Genomic DNA, 24501 nt, shown 5'->3' with positions numbered 1-24501 from the left:
TAGTATACACAGTATCCTAGAATGAGATTTGGTTTGTTGACGATTGAGAGAGAGAGAGAGAGAGAGAGCGCAACTTTGACGCAAACAACTTTTTACTGGAATATCAAGGCGAAGAAGTAGTTCAAGATGAAAGCAAATGGAACAACCGCGGCCTCGCGGTTTCATATGAAACTTCTAGAGCGGCCAACTTTTCTCTGATCGATGAAAAAGAAAAGAAAAAATATGTATCGTTTGAAGGATATATGTCATTAAATTAAAACAAGATTTCTTCTCGTTTCCGATAAATGGATGTACCTACATGTTTAGGTAAGAGGATATTTCGATCTGGAAAAGAAAAATTGTTTATTTAACGCAATTTATCTCATAAATTTTCTTGTGAATATGAATTAATAGAAGAATGATAAAAAATGATAAAATAAATAATAATATATTAATTAAGAAATATAATAACATAATTTCAATCTTTATTTGATATACTTACAATTAGGATGATATTTTTTCACATAATCATTAAAATAACATTGAAATAAATAATAATATCAGAAAAGATAATATCAAAATCTAAACATAGAATAAAAAATATGAATAACAATAAATATAGTAACTTAACCTAAATTTTATTTCGATAAAAATATATTACCAAGAATATCAAGCATCATTCATACAAACAAAATATTTTGATTCATCCAATCTAAAACTTTTGTATAGTGTTATAGAAGATATCTGTGTCCAGGAAGTTCCAGAAGCGAATAAGGAACGCCTATCACGCGGCATCAGCGTCGTCGAACTCGGATATTCAATAAGGAAGCCATCGTGATTCGTAATGCCGCTCTCCTCGGCTGAACGTGTCGCGAATAACGTGCAGATGAAATATCCTCGCAAGTTCTCTTCTAAATATGAATGTAAAGCCGAATGTAACTCGAAGTATCTCTCTCAGACGTCTTAAAAACTGAGAATCGAGTGAATACGACTGGTTTCCGTGGTATTCAGAATTTCATCTCGTTTCTCGCGAAATATCGTATCGAAAGGGATTCCTTTCATTTCAGAAGGAGTTGTAAATTTTCATATACTAAAGAAAAGATGAATATTCTCTGGATAAAAGGAATGTTTTGTTAATATTCTTTATCACAGTGAAAAGAGCGGAACATTTCACGGGCGATTAATTAATTTTCACTAATACCAATTAAAACATGTATATCAAAGATATAAATGAAATACCTTTTCTCCAATGAAACAGTCTTTCTTGAGAACTGACTTTCTCCATTTATGTAAGGTAATGAACGATTCGAGGAAATGGAGGCACAACGAAGAAAATAATTTGATCACCTTGAATATTTTATATTTTTTATTTGGTTTTGATTTAAAAAATTTAAAAGAAATCGAAATGATAATCTGATAAAATATATCGTTCTTTAAATTGAGGAAATTTCTATTAAATTTTAATCACTGTAATATCATTATAAATTATACTATATCTTCCAATTTAATATATTTGTTGCACCTCGACAACCGTATTTCTATACAAGAGACATCCTCTTCCTCGTTGCATGCGGAAGAGGAAACTGGAAAGTAAGCCTTCATCCGAGCCAAGGTTAATAAATAAACAGACGATGGAACGCGCAAAAAGAATACACGATCAAAGACGATCGTCTGCAATCAGTATCCAGATATTATTTATAGAACTTCTGTCGTTATCCTTAAATTATACGAATATTATTTCGTTCTCTCGATCAATGATTTTTCGAAAACGATGTAATATTTCAAAGTGGAAGAAAAACAGTTGAATAAATTAAAAATTCTTTTCTCTTTTAATCTTTGTAACGTATTATTGAAAGCACATCGATCACAGTTGTGCGTATTGTTGCTAAATTCATGTTGCACACAACGTTGAAAAAGAAGATCTCATTTTTTGGAGTTATCGACATGACAGAAAATCGAAAACCTACTAGTAGAGAATATAGACATATTCGGCTGATTAACAATTTTATTGTTATAGTAATATAAGATAAAAATTATAAAATTGTATATAAATTATTTCTTTGCAAGAAATGCAACAAATGACGGATTTAAATTCTTCAGTGTTATGTTTGGATAAGTGATAGATTTAGAATATAGTTGTGATAGGTTAGGTTGCCAATAGGCAACAATATTTAATGATTATCAATAAGAAATAGAAGTGAAAAAAAAAACAGGAATCTAATTATAAGTGAAAATAATATGCAATCTTGTCTTATAGGATTCGTTTATTTATATATAAACTAATGATCGAATAACAATTGAAAATAACAAATTCTCTTTTATGTGAAAGAAAATCTAGAGAGAGAAAAAAAAGATATAGTATAATCAGTGATTTGAAATAATCAATTTAATGAATAGATCTGGAGATAAATAAAAAAAAAGTTGGTTATATTCACTATGAAATTTGATGAAATGCTAGATTAAAATTGAACGGGACCAAAATAAAATCCTGTAAAAGAATTCGTCCAACTTTTCGCGGCCAATTGCGGGGAATTAGGATGAACAAGTGATGATATAGATATATAAGAGAAAATTTGAACGGATTAGAGGAAATCAGGGGATCAAGAAGAAGAGAGGGAATTATATAGGCATGGTGAAGGATCTCGTGATCAATGCGAGTACAAAAGACGAGATATTCGGGGAATATTAAATTTGCCTGGTAAGAAGGTTGACACATTATACGATATGCTACTAGAAGTGAAGCTTGATAAATCGTTGTTGAGAAACTCATCATTTATTATACTTTCAGCTATCTCTGTTCAGTAAAATAAATCTAATAATATAGAGAATGAAGCATATCAGGATTAAATAAATTTCTATTAAATAAATTTATTATTTCATAATACAATCTCTCTTTGAATCTATTATGTTTTATATATTTATCTAATATTTAAATCATACGCAATAGTAGTTGAATAATTATGATTTATGATGTAAGTAATCTCTATCAATCATTTTTTTTAATATATTATGAAACTTATTAATATTTTTATTTTAATTTTTAGCTTTTTTTTCTTTCATTCCTCATCATTTTTTATTTTTGCATTCAACAAAATATATGATGTTCAAATTTCAATATTAAATTTCATAAGTTTGAGATATTATTCAATTTTTATCATAAAATGGATCTTTTATACTAAATTTCATTTAAATTTATTCACATCTCGATTCATGTTCAAACTCATTGCTAGACAACTAGAATCTTGCCTCTTAATTTATTCAATAATATCCGCATTTACGAACCTGCGAGATTAGTCGCGAAATTCCAAAAGGACCATCGGCAACCAAAGAGTTTCATCTCGCGTTCCTTCATGCCTGAGGCTCGCTCAAACGATCCTCTGGGTCTGACTCGTGCTGATTCCCGAAATCAGGCATCGGTTGGACGCTCCTCCGTAATCCAAACGGCATTCACGTAACCACAATTTCCTCTGAAAATAGCAGACCGGTTCCGCCTCTCTCTTCTCTTGCAAGATGTAATCCAAACCTTGGATTTTAGTTGGTGGATGCGTCAGAAATCTCGCGAAGCACGATAACACCGCATTTCTGTTCACTTAAGCGGATCGTTTCTGCACGGTTAGAGGAAGACCAACGTTTCATCTTCAAGCAAGCGAAAATCGCAATCGATGCCTTCGAGATGAATTCATTTAATAGGATTAATTCGAATCTGGTGAGATGAAATCTTTTTTCTTTTAAAAAGCCAATTGAAATGTTCGATTTTGTTTAAGATATTCGTGGTTTCGAGGCCCAGATTTGATTAAAAATAAGTATTGGAAAGAAGATAAAAGGAAGGATGATAAAAAAACATGAAATTTGGACAATGAAATATAATTTGTCAAGAAAATTATCTTATAATATTTAAATATTGAAAATATATTAAATTTTTTAATAAATAAAATAACGTGGCATAATTTCTTAAAGAAACTTCAATCAAAATTTGAATTACTCTTCTACTTTTTATTTGAGTAAAAATAATACACTATAATATAGTATAATACATTATAGTAAGTATTAAAAAGAGAGATACAATTATAACTTCCAAATATTACAAATCAAAGAATTGTACTGTGAATTCCAAATTCACAATCCTTTGATTCTCTATCTTCTCTTCACTTTAAAAGATCCTTCCAAGAGCTTTGCGTCTCATAAACCAAATATGTACTTTGTCTTAACGATTTCAATTCTGAATTTCAGTTCTGAATGAAGAAGTCAGAACCATTGTCACGGAGCTACCAACTTGAGATGCCAGATATTTGAAAACGTTAAAGATCCAAATGTGAGTCGCGCTTAGTCTATTGGTAGATCGCAATAATTGGAATCGGCATTAGGATTCGACAGGCTAATAGCTCGGCTGCCGAGATACGAGCTGCAATACGGTTTATTGGCACAAGGGCGAACAGCACCGTTCATATCGAGTTTCTGCAACACCGGCGACGATATTTGTAGTCGAGTCAGCTGCGCCTCTCGAATAACTCCTGTCCCATGTGTTCCGCGCGCGAACACGCGCGCCAGCTATGCACGATGACGAACGTGCAATCATTTTAATAGAACTGATACATGTGTGATCGATGATCAAGATATGACGAGTGTCATGGGAATCGAGTTTCGATTGGAACATTAAATATTAATGTGTCGAATATTTTGAGAGAAGGAATGATTAAAATAAGATAATTAAGCTCTAAAGTTTGAAAAAAAAGCGAGGCGAGATCACTATGATGAGAGTTCAAAATGGATTTTTCTAAAATTTAACATTGTAAGTAATATTGAAAATATTAATATAAAGATTATTCAAAATAATCAAAGTTATTGGATAATAAGCCAGATATTGAATAATTTTTTTTTTTTTTTTCAGTATATAAAGATTTCTTTTCACTCCCTCGTCAAATACAATTCAATTTATTATAATTCATCTTCTCTAATTAATTTTCTCTAAAATTTAACCACTTTCAATTTCCATTACATCAAGAATTCATTTATCTGCAAACTATTTCCTTTTGTCATTCTCTTTGTCGACATCTGTTCAAGAAAATCTCATATCTTGGAACGTGTTTTTCGCTAACCACAGGTAGATTAGATATCGGTTCGTACGAGGCTGTTGAACCGTAGCTCGCGTTCTCCACTGTCTCTACTATATTATGCAAATGCACGTAGCAACGTTGCAGTCAGGCAAGTGGTTAATAATACATCTGTGAGTAATAGGCCACGCTAGTTTCCGTTTACCTGGTTGGCCAAGATTAAGGGCTTTCAGCCGAGGACACGCTCGATAGATTCGGGCTTTCTTCGAGGGGAAGTCGCCATGCTCCTTGCCTACGTCGCGTTCCCAGTTTGATTATGGATCATGATTGAAATCGAATCGAGATTGCGACTACAAATTTACAAGTGCACAATAATAATTTGGATAACGAGGCTCAAGTTGAATTGGATTGATCTTACGTAGAAATTTGAAGTTCTTAAGTTGGTTGTTTTGTATGAAATTGATAGGAATAGTTCAATTTTATTTAAAAAAAAAAAAAAATTAAAAATAAGAAAAATTAAATCTGCGGAGCATAGCAAGGTGTTTACGATTCTTAAAAGAGTTTATTGTTCAAAGATTTTATGGGAGAATTTATACCTGAAATTTAATGCTCCTTACTAACGAGTGATTCTAATAATGTTTCCTTTTATTACTTCCGCGCGCTATTTTTAAGTATGCGCTCAGATCTTGGATAGTAAACCACTTCCTCCGGCCCATATCTCTACTCCAATAACCGTAAATTTTGATTGTCTTTGCGTGACAGATACTTCACTAGACTATTCTCTCACGTGGAAAATCATCCACGTTTTGCGAGTTCGTCGCGTCCACGAGTATCCAATAGTAAAATCTCTCGAAAACGTCTCGAAACTAAACCATTATTTTTCTTATATTAAAAAATTGGCATCAAAACAGTTAAGAAAATTCAACGAAATAGAATCTACGATTGAATATAAAATTCAAAAATAATTTTCGAAATTTTCTACGTCAACAAAGATTGACACCAAAAGATCCAAGAAAATAAAAATTTATTTTATACATACATTTAAAACGTTTAAATTCTCTGAGAAATAATTTTCGAAATTTTCTTTAGCAATCTAGGTGGCTCGAGAGTTAAAAAAAAATTCAGGAAAATATTCCATAGAGAGAGAAAAGTAAATAAGAAACTGCTCGGAATACATCAAACAAAATACAGTATCCCAATGGCACGATATAAAATTTCTAACGTGGTCAGGATTGATGATCTGGCAATATGTCTCTCGTGAAACACGAGGCACCGTGTTCCACGAGCTACGTTTCCAGAGTGGTCGAGATGAAAGCTGGGCAAAGGCGTCAGGTGCGATCAACCGTTTTCAATAAGTTATAGCCGACCGTCCACTCCCCATCGATCCTCGAGATCATCGTGTCAGCACGAGGATCGCTTTCGATTTTTGCATGTTGGATTTTGCCACGATATATCTTGTAAGTTTCAAATTTTAACACTAGAATTACGAATCTATAATATGTAACTAGATATAGTAATATATCTAGGTATATTATAGATAATTAGGATTAAAATAAAATATTCTAAGTGTCAATATATTTGTGGAAAATCTTTGAAGAATCTATTTCAGAGATTAAAAAAAGAAATAAGTAAAGAAGTTTATTTATTAAGTTATAAGTATATACATAATCAACTTTTATTAAAATTGACTGTCCAAAAATGTTCCCTAATACATTAATATATATAATTATATTTTTGTCTTGTTAAAAACTAATATTAATTTTATCAAAAGCATTTGCACAATTTCAATAATTGCAAAAAGATAAAATTTAAAATCAATTTGATTCAATTCGATTGATTTGATAATTCTAGTGTTAAATATAAAGTTCATATAGATCTATATTGATTGGAATATTTTGAGAATCTTTTTTGATGAATTTTATGATTTTAGGTTTGGATTGGATTTGCTATTGAAAATGCTTCTGAGAATTTTGTCGATCTTTGATGTTAAATCAATGTGAAATTTTTATACCTTTGATGTTGGGAATTTCTGAAAAATGAAAAATTTCTAAAAATTGGAAGATTCAACTTAATTTTGATACTAAACGTATCGAAAATATTTACAAATTTCTGAAATTAATATTTCCAATAATTCTAAAAATTGAGGTTTGAAATTTACATTATCTTTTATCTCTAATAATCTCTAAAAATCGAATTAATTGACAATCTTTTGAAATTATTTCTGATTCTATTATTTTATTTTTGAATCTATTAGAAATTTATTTTTAGGTTTCTTCTATGTGGAAAAATTTCTAAATTATGATAATCTTTATAATTTAATTTTTATTATCGCGCTAATCTTATCAAAAGATTTTGAAAAATCTATGACTAGCCACGCGTGAACAAATGTCGTAAACATAGAAAACACTGTACACGTTAGCCGATTCTATCGTCAACAGCGATAAATCAATATTTCATATCGATAACTGTAACGATACTTTGTGGATGGCCTTGCTGTAAAATTCGAAAGCAATTTAATAGCAATTAAAACAAACGAGGAATGAACGGTTGAATAATTTAACGAGTGATAAAACGTTTGTTAAGGCCAATTATCGATGTACATTAACACATACCGATGATCGTGCAACATACAAACCAGTGAATAGATTAACAGGAAGCCATTGACAACAAAGTTTCCTTTTGACAAACAATGATCTCACTTCGCTATCGCTCGAAGAAATTCAATAGATGATTTCACCTAAACGATAATATTGTAATGTGAAGCATAAGTAGAAACAATGACAATTGATAGATGGATATGAATACTTAGAAGTTAGTGAAATTAAAAGTTAAATGATACTAAGAATTTTTAACGTATAAGTAAGAACTATTTTAATAATTTGACTAATTGGATGTAGACAAAAACAATATAAAGTATACTTTGACAATGGATAATTGGATATAGCTTAGAAATTATTGAAGTCAAAGTTAAATATCAAAATTCTTTATATATAAATAATTTGATTATTTATAATTGAATATTAATATAATAATATAAATTACATTTTTTGAAAACTTGATAGATTAATATGTTGATAAAAGCCACAACAACTTTGAGATATTAAAAAAGAATATAACTCAAAAGAAGGTTGAGAGACACTGATCTCTCAACTCTGATCCAAGAGTAAAGTCAATTTCGAAACAATATCTTCTGTTCTCAGTAGAAACCTGGCATCAAGCACGAAGACAAACCTAAATTTCACCATTGCTAACTCGAACAAACGGCAACATACGTTAATACTCTGAGGACACAAAGCGATATCAAAGTCCGAAAGCCGAGCATTGCTATATCACAAAGTAGAATCTTCTGACTTATCAACTACAGATTGAGGTTAGGTTTACCTTTGAAGAATTTATCAAAAATAGATTCAACTTAGAAAAGAAATTAAAAAACGAAACATTGAATAGATATTTCGATTCAAAAGTTAGGATTATTGATTGATCTTGAAATATATAAATTTTAAAGGATTCAAAGTATTCATAATCCATTTTCATTATTTAAAAAATCGCAAAAATTTTGCGAATATTTAATTATTTTTAAATTTCCTGTAATAATTTCCTTTTATGAAAAAATCTTCATATATTTTTGGATACTTGTACAATAATTTTTGATTATAATAATAAAATTTTATACAAAGATTTTAATATTGAAGACAGAAAATAATAATGCATGATTGAAATTTTTGAATAGCACTGTACATTCCGGTTGACTTCTAAAGGACTGGCATACAATCGCTGGAAGTGGATACTGTATTCAGCCAGACGGGCTGTCATCCAGCTGTACCCTGGCGATTAGGTAATATCCCCAAGCGATTGCAAACTGATCGGTTTACTGTTAAACATTAAACAAAATAGATATATTCTAGATCTGGGTGTGTTAGATACAAATGCTGGAAGCACTATAATCCGAAAGTCGGTCAATAGTTATTAAGTTATATCTCGATACCTGTGCAATGACGTTTTGGAAATCTTTTATTCATAATTTTTTTTTAAATGCAAAAATGAAATTAAAATATGAAGAATTTCTGAATATAACTTTATATATATTCGAATTTAAAGATTGCGATCTGAAAAATATCTAGGATTTCTGAAAATCACTATGAAATTCGAAACTCATTTTTATAAAAAAAAATATATATATAAAAAAAAATTTTCCAATCCTAATCAAATTTAAAATTATTTATACATTGAAATTCAAAGTTTTCATTATAGCTCCAATCACAAGAATTATTCTCCATCATTTTTTTCAGTGAAAAATCAAAATCCCTAGGAGATTCCTAGATAAATCTTTCCAAACAAACAACTTACGATATTTGAATCATACAACTTTTGAAGATTATTGTATATATATGTAGATATGTAAAATTTAAAGCTCAAGAGTTATATGGTTCCAGAATTCCACCCACGCCAAGGATCATTTCCAAGTACCACCCTTCATCGCCTACGCAGGAAATTAAAATCCCTAAACGAAGTTGTACAAATCTTTCTAAACCGGAAGCGGCAACCACTGTCCAAACGTTCCATCACGTTGCACTGAAACGAGTGGTTAGTTAACCTTGACGATGAGACCTTTGATTACAGTCAAACACTACTGCCTACGCGTTCATTACAAGATTCGATTTCACGATGTTAAGATCATTAATAACGAAGCATTTCGATACAAATTTTTATCCTAATGTCAAAATTTTCAAAGAGATTTCGATTTTAAGATTTTTCCGCTACTCTTATAATTTTCCTTACTTAATTTCGTAATATCAATACAACAAAATTTCAAGATATGAAAAATTAGAGATTATTAGAGAATAATATTCTCGATATCTCATTTATATTTTCACTTATTATTTATACGTTATTTACATATATCATATACCTATATAAAGATACCAATACTTCTGCCACTAAAGTTGAATGCAGAAAGAGAAAAAAAGAGACTAGAAAAAAAATATTCTTTTCTCAAGATAATGCACTTTTTCAGAATAAGAAGAACGAATAAATTACACGATGTGGAAATTAAGAAACTGGGCCTCGAGAACGCGATTTCCTCTCGATTTTTCACCGTTTGGCCGGCCACTGGCAAAAGGTAACACACGTTCACGCGTCGATGGCCAGGTGTGCCGTGGCTCGCGGAGCTTCACCGACTGAGAAGGCTACGATGTGTTCCCTTCCTTCGTGAATCGCGTGGCCCCTTCCTTCGAACGCCTTTCTACGCCTTCATTTTCCACCGCGCCTTTTCTTCTTACAGAGGGAGGCTGTGCTAACTGTAGCGGTGCTCAAGGACTGGCGGAGATCCGTGAATCGTAACGGATCGAAGGTCTTGGCCGGAATTTATTTTTTCGTTCGATTTTACGTGAAGTATGTGAACATACATAGCAAGTTTTACGATTTCTTTCTTTCTTTTTTATTTGTAAGTATATTTTATGATAAGAAAAAGAATTATAAAATTGTTAAGATTCTTTTAATGTGATTAATATGAAATCTGTTAGATATAAAAATATTAGATAATATTATTAATTTTTTTTATTTATTACAGCTCCTATTATCGTGATTTTTATTTATAATATTATCGAAGATGATTTTTTTCCTTTCAACGATTAATACACGATTAATTCTTTATAATTGATAATTAATTACTAGAGCATAAATAAATTAATCACAAAACCATTACTAATATTATAATAATTAAATTATAACTCAATTACCATTTTCCATATATTGTATCTTTTATAAGGATTAACAATGGATGCAACATATTTAAAAATTTGCAACCTTATGCATTTCAAAAGGTAAATATAAAATATATTTATATAGGCCTGTTTCGACGTATTTACGTTTATTCGAGGAATATATGCATAATTTAGGGAGCGACGAACGATAACAAACGAGCCATTTTGGGGGGTCAAAGTTATTCACGCTGGTGTGTAGTTGCGGCCAAACAGCGGTGAAGCTAAGAAGTAACAGCGGTGGAGGTTTACGGCCGATGCCAGATTCGTGGTAAATCTTTGATGACTTTGCGGCGAACAGTGCTGCCACGGCCAACCTATATTTGCCTTTCGTAATTCACGGAAGCGCATAATATCTTGTATTATCGCGTTAATTAGTCACCCTTTAACTCTACACATTAATTTAGGATTTATATTTTATACCCTAGGAAACGCGAAATAACGTGATATAAATTGTGGAACATTCTGTTAATAATAATGGAAATTTGAAGAAGGTAATTTTGAATTTTATCGATATTCCATAATATTTTCTCCTAGGCAACTGAATATAATATAATATTATATAACATATAAGGTATATAGTGAAATATATAATATCAAATGTTTTTCAGGAAAGTTAAGAAAGCTAAGAAAGCTAAAGTAATTGTAATACAAAGGATTGATATAAGATATAATGGAATATATGATATTTTGAATATATCAGATATATTGGATAACATTTGCACTTCCAAATAAACTTTTACTGATTCATAATACATATTTTCCTTAAATATTCTTCTTTTAAGTAATATTATTATGATAAAGCAAGTTCATATCAAATAATTAATAATATTAACATCAAAGTACATCAAAGACTGAAAATTTAAAAGAAGAGGTTGAAAAAAAACGTGGAAATCAACTTTACGCTCGATCATGAAACATATCTTCCTCGACTCGAAGCAAAAATATCAAGAATCTCTTTCTCTCTTTCCAGGAAAGTGCATTCAAGTATTCTCGAGGAATCTCGTATGATTTACGATAAGAGAGAGAAAAAGAGAGAGAGAGAGAGAGAGAGAGAGAGAGAGAGAGAGAGAGAGAGAGAGAGAGAGAGAGAGAGAGAGAGAGAGTTGCCTACGAAACGGCGAGGAAAATTATTTTCGTATCCGTCCCACTTTCAAGAACCAGTCAGCGATTTACACTCCTGATACGTCGATTCCGTGGCCCTTGTGCGACAATGTACAACATCCCTCCATTCCTTAAAAATGGAAGCAACGAAAATGCATTCCGCCTCGGCGGAATGCGCGCACGTCGCATAGGAACGGAGACACCGATTTCTCCTTTATTTCTGCTTCGTGGTGATATGTCTCGACAGAAATATCCCTTGTTCGTGAACTTTGCTTTTTTGATATTCGTAGGTGGACATATATGTACATACTCGTTTCGAGTATCGAGATCTTTTTCTTTGTCAAATAGTTGTGCATTTCTTTTTTGAAGATCTTGAATTTGGTTAGATATGGTTTGGTTAGGTATATACAATTTTGAGTATAAGATCTCTTTCTTTGGTAAGTAGTTGTACGAGATTTTCTCTTGTTGAAGATTTTGAGTTTGATTAAATATGTATAATTTTTTTTTCTCTTTTACGTTTGTCTCTTTTTCATTAAGATTTTAGGTTAGGTTTTTTTCTTAAGGATTTTTTTCAGTTTCAGGAATTAATATGAATGTATAACCGAATATTAATGTATTCTTATGATTACTGATATATTATTTATGCTCCTATGGATTCGAGAGCAGAATAAATCCAACGTGACAAAAAGCGACTAAAAGGGAATCAATGAGTAATACTTGATTTATGGAGTATGCAATTATGGTATGAATATTAACAATTTTATACAAAAAGAACAGGAATTATAAAATATATAAATAAGATTTATAAATAAACAAATACACGATACATATTATCATCACTATGTATCTCCAACAACGTTCGATTAAAAATTCAAACTATATCGATGTTCTGAGAACGTGTGCATTCGGTCCTTCGATAAATCATTTGATTTTTAGAATTCGGTCATCAAACACATCTCAACCTGTCAAGATAAATTTCCATGCATTGTCGATCTATAATTCTCCCTACTCCATATTTCTCGCGGCATAGAAACAAAAAGGCCGCTTCATCATCGAGATTGAATTTTTATGTCACGCGAATATTTCTGATACTGCGTTTTTCGAATAAACTCACGCGCTATTTTTTTTCATAGTTGGTCCGTCATTATTCGATAATGCACTCTCGAACGATAGATCGATATCTGTCAGGAATAAATAAGTTCGATATGAGTCTAGATGACGGAATTGTGTTGGATATGCCATTGTTTGAGAATTTTATCGATTTTTCATTAGTTTGTGGTCGGTTACGATTAGAACAAGAATAGAATAATACTGCCTTTCTGTTTTGTCATTTTTTTCGTGACGCGTGAAATTTCAAAATTTTTAAATTTTTCTTAAGAATTAAGAAGAAATTTCATAAAAAAAATTGTATGAGATCAAACAATTTATTTTTAATTCAATTTACAGGTGTATCTGACAAAGATTAATAAATAATTCAAAGTGTGAAAAAACGAAAGGGTTCATCGATATCATCGGCAATTGTGTCAGAATTCGACGATACACACGCGTTAGCAACAAAATGGCGACAAGCCGAACTGATTTTATTCACGACCTTTGTCACGGAAGTACTTTAGATGCAGGTGGTGGGCCGCAGAGGAAAAATAGCGGAAAGTTTTCCATTTTAGATGGGCCACCGATAAAGGAAAGAGAGACACGTATAATGGGACGTGTCTTCTCTACGATTCCGCCTCAAGAACGATCTGCTTGCACTTCTATCTATAATTCATCCTCACAAATCATTCTCATACATTCAGAATTATTCCATTATTTTTTTCTATTTATTTCAATTTTCTTTCTACCATAATAAATGCAACAGAAAAAAAAATTAGATATAAATATATGATTGATAATTTAGAGATAGTTAAGAAAGATTAGAATACAAATTTCTGTATAACTGAGAACAATGTTTCAATTATTATTAGCTTATTTGTGGGACGAAGAGTGGAGTAATTAGAATGGTTGATTGAGTCTTTGATGATTCGATTGTTATTTGATTGAGAAATATAATATATACCTAATATAATCATAATATAATAGCTACCTAATATAGTCACAATTGTATATTCATTCTCTTTGTAGGAAGCAATGTTGTATGCATCTTCAAAAGGAGGAAAGCAGAATTAAATCATCAACATAATATTAGCTGTAAAACATTTTGCAGATAGTTCTTGGCTTTCGTTATTATGAAAACACGTTTCAAAAGATAAATTCTATAGTTTAAACCACAATGTTTAAACTGAAATTAAATCATTAAGCTATTTTAATAAGTTTGACCTCCATAACTGAACTTCTATATGCATTAATTCATAATCTGTAATTTTATTGGAAGCAAATAATACGATCAATAAAAAAAAAAAAGGTAAGTTCTGAAATTTTCGAAAGCTTTCATTTAACACGTTATTTTTACAGATATTGTCCCTTGTTTATCGTTCAACTTTTATAAATAAAGTTTTTTCGTGTCTCTAAAAATAGCAGAAGCAATTAAGGCAAGCAAAGCTGTTAGTTCACCCTTTGTACGTACATATACGCCTTTCCTAAAATCTCTTTTTGGCGGATTATCGTCAAGCGCTGTAGTGCGCGCACAAAACTGCGTTATACTGAGAGAAGTTTCCTGTACAAATGCGTTGTTGAAAATTTGCCTCGTTAATAGACACATTCGCAGAAGTGCGTTGTATCATTAAAGCAATTGTCTTATATTGCTAATCCTATTATCGCCATACTATTCCCAATGTATGCGAAGATATTTCCAAATTGCGACGATCATCTTTATATTGCTTGAAAATTTTCGCAAAAATGAATTCTAAAATCTCGATTATAAATTTTAAAATATCATTGAAGAAGATAGAAATATGTATGAAACACTTTATCATGCTCGATGTATTAACATTTTTCTCTCGTCGATAGAATCTAACCTCAAAATGATACTGATTTAAAAATGCATTTCATTAATTTACAAACAAAAATTACTAAATCTTTATTAAAGAATGATTAAAAACAGTACAAAATATAATTCAAAATTGAATTAACAAAATTCTTCTCAAGTTAACATCTAACTTTAAAAGCCACAAACTCTCTTTTCAAGATTCAACATATATTTACGAAACATTTTTTCTCGATATTTTTATCGACACATATTCATTCTTTTAATACGATAATCTTATCGTGCCCAGTTTTCTTTCAGCTCTCGTACCTTTCCACACAAAACGTCCCACGTTCGAGGGTCCATAGTCTTCGAAGAATTATTTACAAGGATGCAGTGAACGAGGACGTAATAAACATCGAAGCCGATTACAGAACAGAAGTCGAAGGCGCGGCAATGGATGACGTTTCCTAGTCGAAACAATGGAACTATTTCGTGGAAGGCTGTACCTAGGAGATTAGCAGAAAGAGGGTGTCGATGGAATTGGTCAGTCGAGTGGAACGTTTCCTGAGATGATTTTCCATGAGAATTATAGGCACGGTTTCTATGGAAATTTATAATTAATTTTTGTGAAAAAATTAGATATTTTAGAATACTGTAATTGTGATTTTTTTTTAATAACTTTTAATATTCTAGGATTGAACTGTATTATAATTTTAATGTTGGGATGAATTTTCACAAGAATTTTCAATATTTTGTAATATTAAAATATCCATCTATTCAATATTTACACAAAGCCAAATAATATTCCAATAAAAAAAACCCATGCAATCTTTCCATTTCTACAGATTTCCAATATTTAAATTTTACGATATAATACATGCATCCATCCATCTAGCACAGTACAATACTTTTCCAAAAATCTTAATTTTCCTATGTTTAGTTACGAAATCTTTTTATCGACGATCGATAACCGATCAACAAGAAAGATATTTTCGCCATTAAAGAGTTAGACATGAATCGTAACCCTCATACTTTTTAAGGACAAATTTTTCACGATCATGAAACGAAAATAAATATCGTGTATATTTACAATTGTAGCACGAGAGAAGAAAGAGATATATGTATATTTTATGCAACAGATTGACATATTGATATTCCGGAACGACGTAGATCTATGTGAACGAATTGGGAGCTGATGATTCTTTTTCTCGTGTGTATTTCACTATATTTCTTCGTCAACGATTAGATGCTAATATTCTGTTTGAATGTCTATTCAAATGTGATTTCTTCTAATTGACGTTCTTTATGGAGAAAAGATTTATATGCAATTATGAGAATATATAAATAAGATAAGTAATAAAAAATATATTAAGAAAAAATCCTAATAATTAATATTTTTATAATTGTAAATAACTTTTTGTTTTGGTCAAAATAAGTAATTTGTTGTTTAAAAAATTCTGTTTAAATATCTATTTAAATAATATTCTTTTCTTAATTGATATTCTTTATGGGGAAAGAATTTTATACAGTCACAAGAATATATAAATAGGGTGAGTAATAAAAAATACATTAAACAGAAGATAAATTAAAATCATAAAGTAATATTCTTAAAATTGTAAAATAACGAATTAAATTTCGTTTCAGTTAAAACTAATGAGTTATCGTTTAAAGAATTGATTTGCTATATAAAAGAAGATGAATTATTTTCTATAATTTTTTTCTTTTTCTTCTATTATAAAAAATTTCATATGTATTCCTTTCTTCTCTAAACAATCTTGATATACGTATCCTTCACATAATTTTTCAATTAGAAATTAACAATATTATTGCCTTTCTATTAATCGTGTGCTATGATCCTCAGCTCGTTAAAATCGGCAATTAAAATCCAAATCGTCGAAAATGGGAGAAGCGAAAAGAAGCTCGATTTTCCTCGAATCGAAGGAAGGCAGAATTTAGACCAATTCGACGATCCTCCAATTTTTAAGAGTCAAGGAATAAATTACTTTCCTTTCCTCGTCAAATTGCCACGATCATTTCGGATTACAGCGATTAATCGATGTTGGCGCGTATCCGCGGCTCAATGCAGTCGCGAAGGTCTGATCGTCGTTTCCTGAAAACGCTGCTTAATGCTGACGATTAATCACCGATAATGGAGCGAACCAACTAATTGCTCGCAGCGCCACCCTCTATTTCTCTTTGCATTCGATCGTTAGTGCACGTAAAAAGAAGAAATTAGTCAAATCTCACCTTCGAGTTCGATAAGTCTAAGATTATCGAATCGTGTTCATTATTTTTCTTCATGATTAGATCTAATTTCTTTGTATATAATTTTCTCGATATTTTTTTTTTGTTCTTCGATCGATTGGGAAGATTTTTAATTTATGACCAAATAAAAATTTGGAGGTTAATGTATATTATATTATCAAATGTAATACAACAGAATTTGTGTATTGGAATTCGAACATGTTGATTATCTAGAAAATAAATTGAATTTGTGAGAGCGTGTGCAAATCTCGACAAAAATTTTGAAAAATTGGAAGTGATGGAAATAAATCAATTAAGTGGGCAGAAAGTTAACTGTTATTCTTTAATCTTTTCGAAGCTAACAAGATGATACATTCCAAGTAACTTTTGTAAGTATAATAGGATTATTAAAATTTTCCTAATATGATACAAAATATATTAGATCATAATTTAATTATAAATAGGATTACAATATAGCATCACGTTTAGTTACAATCTAGGATTATACTTGTATAACTTGTTCATAAAAAATCAGAAGAAAAATTAAAAAATTTTAGGTTAAAAATTATCTATTTTTGAATTATTGTAATTTTATGAAGAAATATTGCATAACAATCTAGCTCAGCTTTATTTTAACAATATTTTACGATGAATTTATAAAGAAAAATGACATCTAAAAAGTGGATTCATAATAGATTAAAAGTCCTTTTCAAAATATCTGAAGTTCGATCATACTATCAAAATTCTGATCTTAATGAGCAATTAACAATTTCGTTAAGCATAGTTGCACGACTAATTCCAACAATGTAACAAGCTCATTCGATGTCCCTTAATACCTCCAATTCATCGTTCGAATGGCGAATTGCCAAGGGATGCTGTTCCACCAACATCTCCGATCTTCCGGATCGTTATATCACGCTCGAAGCTTATTTTCGCTATTTCATTTGGGATAAAAAATGTATGGAGAATAATTACGTTGAAATGAAATCATAAGATCACGATGGTGAATTTTTGAAACGAAGGAAATTCAATGGAATCATTGTGTTGAGAAAATATTTGAGGATGCTTTCTAATTAAAAGCTTCGACTTCGTAGTTCTCTCTTCTTTATTGATCAAATATTTGCGAATGGAACGTCGGCATTTGATAACTTCTAACTAATAACTTGCTTAATCGCGACGAAAATCGAACGAAATAGAATTTGGATCATAAATTAAAAAATTTTATTAATCCTTACTTATATTCGATATTTAAAAATTTTTCTTTGGAAATAAGAAGATTAATTAAGACTATTCATATATCATATATGATCAATTTTAAAATAGAAAGATATGGTAATTAAAGAAGAATCATTCCTGTATCTGATTATTAAAGTTTACAAAGAATGAACGTGATCAGTTTGACTTCTGAAATTTGTCAATTATATAACAACTTAATAAATGAAACATATTCTTTGCTTACCAAATGCCAAGGTAATTAAGTTGTTATTGATGAGTACTCACCTGGAACAAAAAAAAGGAGACAAATATAAGTCAAATGAATTGGACAAAAATTCTCAATAAATATTTCAAGTTGACTAATAAAAACATGCATGATTAATTTCGAATGAAAATTAAAATTCAACACGAAAATGTGAAACATCAAAATCACATTACGGTTCCAACGATATTACGGTGCAACCATCATAGATGGCATTCTCAGCAATTCATTATTCTATCCTCCATATTGAAAAATTTCGTCTCTATTTTCTCATCTTTTTGAAAATGCATTTCAATATCTAAAATTCCACATTTTCCATTTTCCAAATAAAATTAAAAAAAAAAAACTCGTAATAATTTTTAATTGGAAAACTTTGTAGAGATAATAAAAATAATATTTTAACATCGTACCGAAAAAGATAAAAATGATACAAATTTCACAAATTTTCACATATGTTTCAGCTCTTTGACCAAGGAGGACGATATTATCGCGCGCGCATGCACGATACACGATATTTGCAATTTCTGATAATCCAATGGCACGTGAAATATCGTATGGATGGAAAAAAAATGGAATTAGGAGTCGGTGAATTTGCATGCTATCAGGGAGGGGGAATGGAGGAAAAAGACAATGTTAAAAATACGGAATTCTTGTGCCGTGGGGACATTCAGTTCACGAATTCTTTTTTTTTTCTTTTTTATTCGTATTTCGTTGGATGTTGCTGCTGTTTGTGCAGCTGGAAAACAGAACCTCCTCAACTGAGTGGTACTAAAAAAAGAAAGGGGACAAGAGGAAATATGGTTAAATATTGGGAATACGTTTATCTTCGAATGCGATTAAAAGTTTGATGAATGCTCTGCACTGAAGGGAGAGATTAAAGGGCGAATTCTATAGTATGTGTATATATATATATATATATATATCTAATCCGGTGATGGACGTGGATAGTGCACTCGTGAAAGGGAAAAAAAAGGATTGCTTGTCGATTAAATCGATGCGAATTGTTTTATTGTGGAATTTATGATTTTTTTTATATATTTGACATTAATAGAAATTGTTCTAGAATTAAAATATGAATGTAAAATTGGATGAATAAAATATCTTGGACTTCAAGATTTTGAATCTTTGGAATATGGGATGAAGAGGAAATTGAATAAATTATTAATTCTAATTTTCTAAATATCTTTGAACAAGAAAGAATTTATTTAAAAAAAAATCTTCAATTACAGTAATATTGTTATTTATACAATTTTTTACAATTGGTTGTAATAAAAACTATCAAAATTTTAATAATAAATTTTATAAATTATAAATCGTGATTGTGAAGAAATTGAAAAGTAATTAATAAATTGTCATTCTACGAATTATTCTGAAATGAATTAATAAAAGTATTCTGGAACAAGATGAAGAATTCAAAGAAAATGAACAATTCCATCCACAATTTTATTTTAGAAAAATAAAACTTGCACATGACCGTCGAAGAATTAAAGTACTCTTCAAACAACCAGCCGTAACAATAAAGAATAAAGAGTCGAACAGCAGCATCATTCATTCTACAATTAAACATTCTCACACAATATTTCTCCATCGTGGAAAACTGTCGAGCCCTCTCCAAACTCTTAATTTCCTCTGTCAACCATTATCAAACATCGACGAATTATTCAAATTATAAAATGTACACTTTCGATATACACTCTTTAGCAAATATCCTACAAAAGCTGATTCATGATCGAATCGTATAAGCGAAAAAAAAAAACAATGAAAACATTGTTAAAAGAGAAAGAAAAAAAAAAAAAAAGAAAAAAGAAAAATAGAATTCCATTATGGACGTGTTTGCTAATGGAATTTCCGTTCTGAATAAATTTCACAACGAGCAGGTAGGGATATGCTGGATACAGTTTGGCCGACTAACAACGACGCCATTTTGTCCGCATGTATTAAAAAATATTCCTCTCGTTAAAATAAAGAGCAATATTTTACAGTCTTTTTTTTATCCCCTCCCTTTCCCCTCTCTTTTTAACGTCCTTTTTTTTTTTATTGTTTCAGTCATACCACATCTTTCCACGTAACGTGGCGCTTTAATGGATTTTTTTAGGCGACTTCCGGTATTAAATGAACGTCGTTAATGGCTCCATATTCGGTTTTTTTTCCTTTCGAGGAAAGAAAAAGTTTAATATTGTAAAGTTACATTGCACCAAAGTTTTGTGGATTCGGCAAATTGGTTTGATAGATCGTATTAGTGAGTATCGAGTTTTTTTTTTTTTTAGGACAGTGTCCTAAATTTAATTGTGATCCATTATGACGTTTTCTTCTTTTCGTTTCACGAATCGATTTCCCTGTCGCTTTGATTATTTTGAGGAATTGGAACATTTGTCAAAATGCCTGGTTTTTTCTTCGATATAATTGTAATATTAAAAAATGTTATTAATGTTGTTACGAATAAATAAAGTTAGCATAAGTCACTTACATTTACATTTACATTTTTAAATCCTCGATTTATATTTGAAATTAATTTGAATATGTTAATATTCTTGGATAAATATCATAGAATCGAAACCATCGGTTATCCAAGCACACAGTTCTAGAAATTGGTAAAAATAAATCCAATTAAATGGACAGAAAGTTATCGTATATTTTGTATATTTATTGTATATTTCGATGAAAAATATCGAAACTTTGAATTTTTTCAAGAGGAAACGATATATCGAATTAAAAAATCAAAAAAAAAAAAAAACAATTTTTTTCAAAACATAAAATCAAATGAAAAATACCTCGGGGAAAAAATATCAAAACCTTTCTTTTAAATTTTTCAAAAGGAGAAACAATATCGAATTTAAAAATTAAAAAAAAAAAAAGAAAAAAAAGACGACGATTCTTTTGAATTGCATCACAACAAATAAAAAAAATACTTTAAAAACGAGACATCGAGATGCCTCCATTCCTCGTAGAATGAGGCGGCAGAGATAAAAAGAGAGCGCGGATTGTACGAAAAGAAAAGTTTGAGAAAGAGTAGGCCGGGTGTACTTAACATCCGACGACTTGAAAACGCGCGTTTATCTATCCAGCCTTTGGTGGCCGCGAGAGGTTCCTTTTATCGCTAGGCGCGACCGGAAGTGGTGACATCGACTGGGCAAAGAAGGCGGAAATGCATAGAGACGCCAGGGGTAAGACGGTGCATACGGGGTGGTTGGCCAACTAAAGAGCCTGGAGTATCAAGTTTTAACGAGATGTGTTCGGAGACTTTACGACTGTGAGGTACTCGGCAGACATAAAGAGCCGTGTAAGACGAAAGCGTGTTTTTTCATTCCACCGAGTAAAATTGGTAGAGAGGAAAAGGTTTGAAGAAGTGTGTCGGTCAATGGGTTACCGACCGAGTCCCCGGTTAAATGGGCTAATGAGTAAGCAAATGACCGAGAAAGTAAGATGTTGATATTGAAGACGAGTCGCTTCAGGAATATGGTAATTAAGCACGAGTGGATAATTATGTATAGGTGAGCCAGTGAAGGAGAATTTTTATGAATAATTGTTGTTAGAGGTTAATAAAATGATTGATTTAGTGAACGACTTGAATTGATAAGTTAGTGAGAATGATTATTAAGTGAATGAGTTACTAATGATTTAATTATTAGTAAGAAAACTAATAATTGTTGAGTTAGTTATTAAATGAATAAGCTAACAAGTGAATTGGTAAATGACTGATCTGATAAATAGAAATTGAATTGATAGGTTACTAAGTGAGTGAATATATTGTTAACCTATTAAATATCCAAATCAATAAGTAATCTAGTTATTAAATTAACAAGTGAATAAATGAGTGAATTAATGATATAATAGAGCAATAGATTAATAAATGGACGATATAACAAATCACTTACATAATCCATAACAGATTAAGTTTGCAAGTGAGTGAATAAATTAATGCACCAAGTAAAATCACATAAAGTACATAATCGGTATTCCGCTTCACAAATGAATAAGTAAACAATTGGATCATAAATAAATAATCGTTCAATACATATTATTGAATCCGATATAACGAAGAAATGGAAATAAAATAAAAATGATTACAGCAGCGTCACTCTCGTCGCGAAAATGAAGAGTAAAATTGTTGCGGTCGATCGAGAGCGAAACGATTCGTTTCGATTGGCATCGTTGTTGTGCAGTAACAAAATAATTGCGGGATTCTGTGAGTGCCGCGCCTCTTGTCCCAAGATTTGTATAAAAATCGTTCGTTCCAGTGACGAGCACCACTGTGATTCCAATAGAGAGACAGTGTTAAAAAAGAAAAAGAGACCGTGTGATGCTTAACCATCGATTGCATTGCCTCTTTTTATTCTCTACTCGAGTTCTATAGACGCCACTGGCTTCTCTTGGGATTTTATTCGAATAATTCAGCACTCGTGTCCAATATCGAACTAATTAACGTAACGAGCAAGATAGATAATCCGCGCATTACGTGTATTACGATAATTATCCATAGTAAATTTTTCCTGGACGCTTTCATGAACGAGTTTTGCAAATTGGTAACGATAAATAATAGGTTAGTAATATATGATTTCAAATAAACTAATAAGAATTAATAATGAAAATTCTCGATATTCTCGATTTCAATCCATATAATCTTTTTTTATAACCTCCAAAAGTATCGATGGACTTGGTTAACCTAGACACTCTAGCGAATTCTAATATTCAACACTTTAAGCATATTCAAAAGATTTAGAAGTATATTAGAAGACGAATAAGCAGGTAATTTTATTAAATATTTTTCACTGTTTAAACAATTTAACAAAAAAAAAGTAGAGCTCAAAGGATTAATCAATTATTAAATTTTGCTTTTCGATATTGTGTGATTATTAAAAAAAATTTTACAAATCAAATATCAGAACAACTGAGATAAATAGAGATTTTTCCTAATGGATTTGCTAAAATTTAACACTTTACTAAAAATCTGCATTACATCGCATAATTTTTTTTTTGTATCTATACACTCTTCGAAAAATAATCTTTCAAACATTCTCGTATATTACGAGGCGATTAAAAATCATTCTATACGATCGTTTCGAGTGAAATTAATAGAAATAATTGCCAGATGGGACGAGATGGACACGGATGAATAAAAGATGAAATTAAAGCGGACGAACAGGCTGGTGGGCAAGTTTCGACTGGAAAATTTTACCCTTTTCTATCCCTCTCTATTTATTAGCGCACAGTTCAACGATATCTTCGAGTGGCCATAAATCTTCGAGTAGTTGCCTGTTACCAAGATAATGAAGGAAATGAGAGGAATTTTCAGCGAACGAGAAACGATATATACCGCGGAACTTGTTTGCATTTTTCGTGGAAAGCCATGTAAAAAAAAAAGAAAAAAAGCGGCAGCAATCGAAATGCAATTATTGCTAGTATCGATGTATACATATAGCTATAGGAATTGAACTTTTTTTTATTTAAAGTAAAAATAACGAATATAAAGAAGGAATAATTACTTCAGATAAAATAAAAAAATAAATTATTTTCAAATAATAATAAAAAATAAAAGATAACGAATAATATTTTGGTTTAAAAATATCAATATATAATAACTATTTAAGGATTTTTTTACGATTATTAAGGTAAATAAAAAATCTTTAATTATATTAAATTTTCTCAATTTTTATTCTAAAGTTTATTGAAATTTTTTTTTAGAAAAACAAAAAAGGAAATAGAAAAGAAAGAAGAATGGAAAAGATGAAAATTACGTGGAATATTTTCCACACGAAGTCCACGTAAGTATCATAATATTCCATCGCATAACTCTTTTAATTCGAAGATAAAGGGTATCCTCGAGGACGTGAAATGCACGAGAACAAAAATTCACCGTGGAAAAATTGTTATTCCTGGATAATTCAACGGGAAATGAAGCGGACGCTTCTCGAACAAAATCTCGAGCGCGATTCCATACACTTTTATTTCTTCCCTCGGAAAAACGTGCAGGATTAAGCTTTTTCC

General features: G+C 30.7%; 1 protein-coding gene and 2 long non-coding RNA genes across 16 annotated transcripts in view; 2 read left to right on the top strand and 1 right to left on the bottom strand.

Annotated features, from left to right (window-relative positions):
• LOC108000293 (tyrosine-protein kinase Btk) overlaps positions 1-24501 on the bottom strand; it is a 152409-nt gene that overhangs the window by 77197 nt on the left and 50711 nt on the right. The window contains exon 1 of one of the 5 annotated variants that reach the window (XM_017060535.3): positions 3262-3404. The exons of the other annotated variants lie outside the window; for them this stretch is intronic. Within the exon in view, the coding sequence (XP_016916024.1) occupies positions 3262-3331 (70 nt within the window). The 5' untranslated portion in view covers positions 3332-3404. Of the gene's footprint in view, positions 1-3261; positions 3405-24501 lie in introns of those variants that run through there. 5 annotated transcript variants of the gene reach the window in all.
• Positions 1914-15582, top strand: LOC108000300 (uncharacterized). Of its 10 annotated transcripts, none has more exons than XR_009833154.1 (17): positions 1935-2677; positions 2768-3685; positions 4210-4768; positions 6120-6487; positions 6961-7175; positions 7299-7841; positions 8231-8400; positions 8761-8865; positions 9464-9614; positions 10045-10149; positions 10312-10473; positions 10600-10852; positions 10928-11060; positions 11218-11283; positions 11401-12330; positions 12469-12635; positions 13340-15582. It is a non-coding gene; the product is annotated as an uncharacterized LOC108000300 (long non-coding RNA). The 10 variants fall into 10 exon arrangements; XR_009833159.1 differs by having other exon boundaries at positions 7299-8400; positions 13340-14291; positions 15114-15582; XR_009833158.1 differs by having other exon boundaries at positions 7299-8400; positions 13340-14291; positions 14342-15582.
• On the top strand, positions 17008-20982 carry LOC133667500 (uncharacterized). The gene is made up of 3 exons (XR_009833177.1): positions 17008-17428; positions 18978-20393; positions 20563-20982. It is a non-coding gene; the product is annotated as an uncharacterized LOC133667500 (long non-coding RNA).

This window comes from Apis cerana, linkage group LG16, assembly GCF_029169275.1.
Source record: "Apis cerana isolate GH-2021 linkage group LG16, AcerK_1.0, whole genome shotgun sequence".
In the NCBI taxonomy this organism is placed as follows: Eukaryota; Metazoa; Arthropoda; class Insecta; order Hymenoptera; family Apidae; genus Apis; species Apis cerana.
Note: the sequence above shows the minus strand (reverse complement) of the source record. Positions and strands in the feature narration are given on the sequence as shown.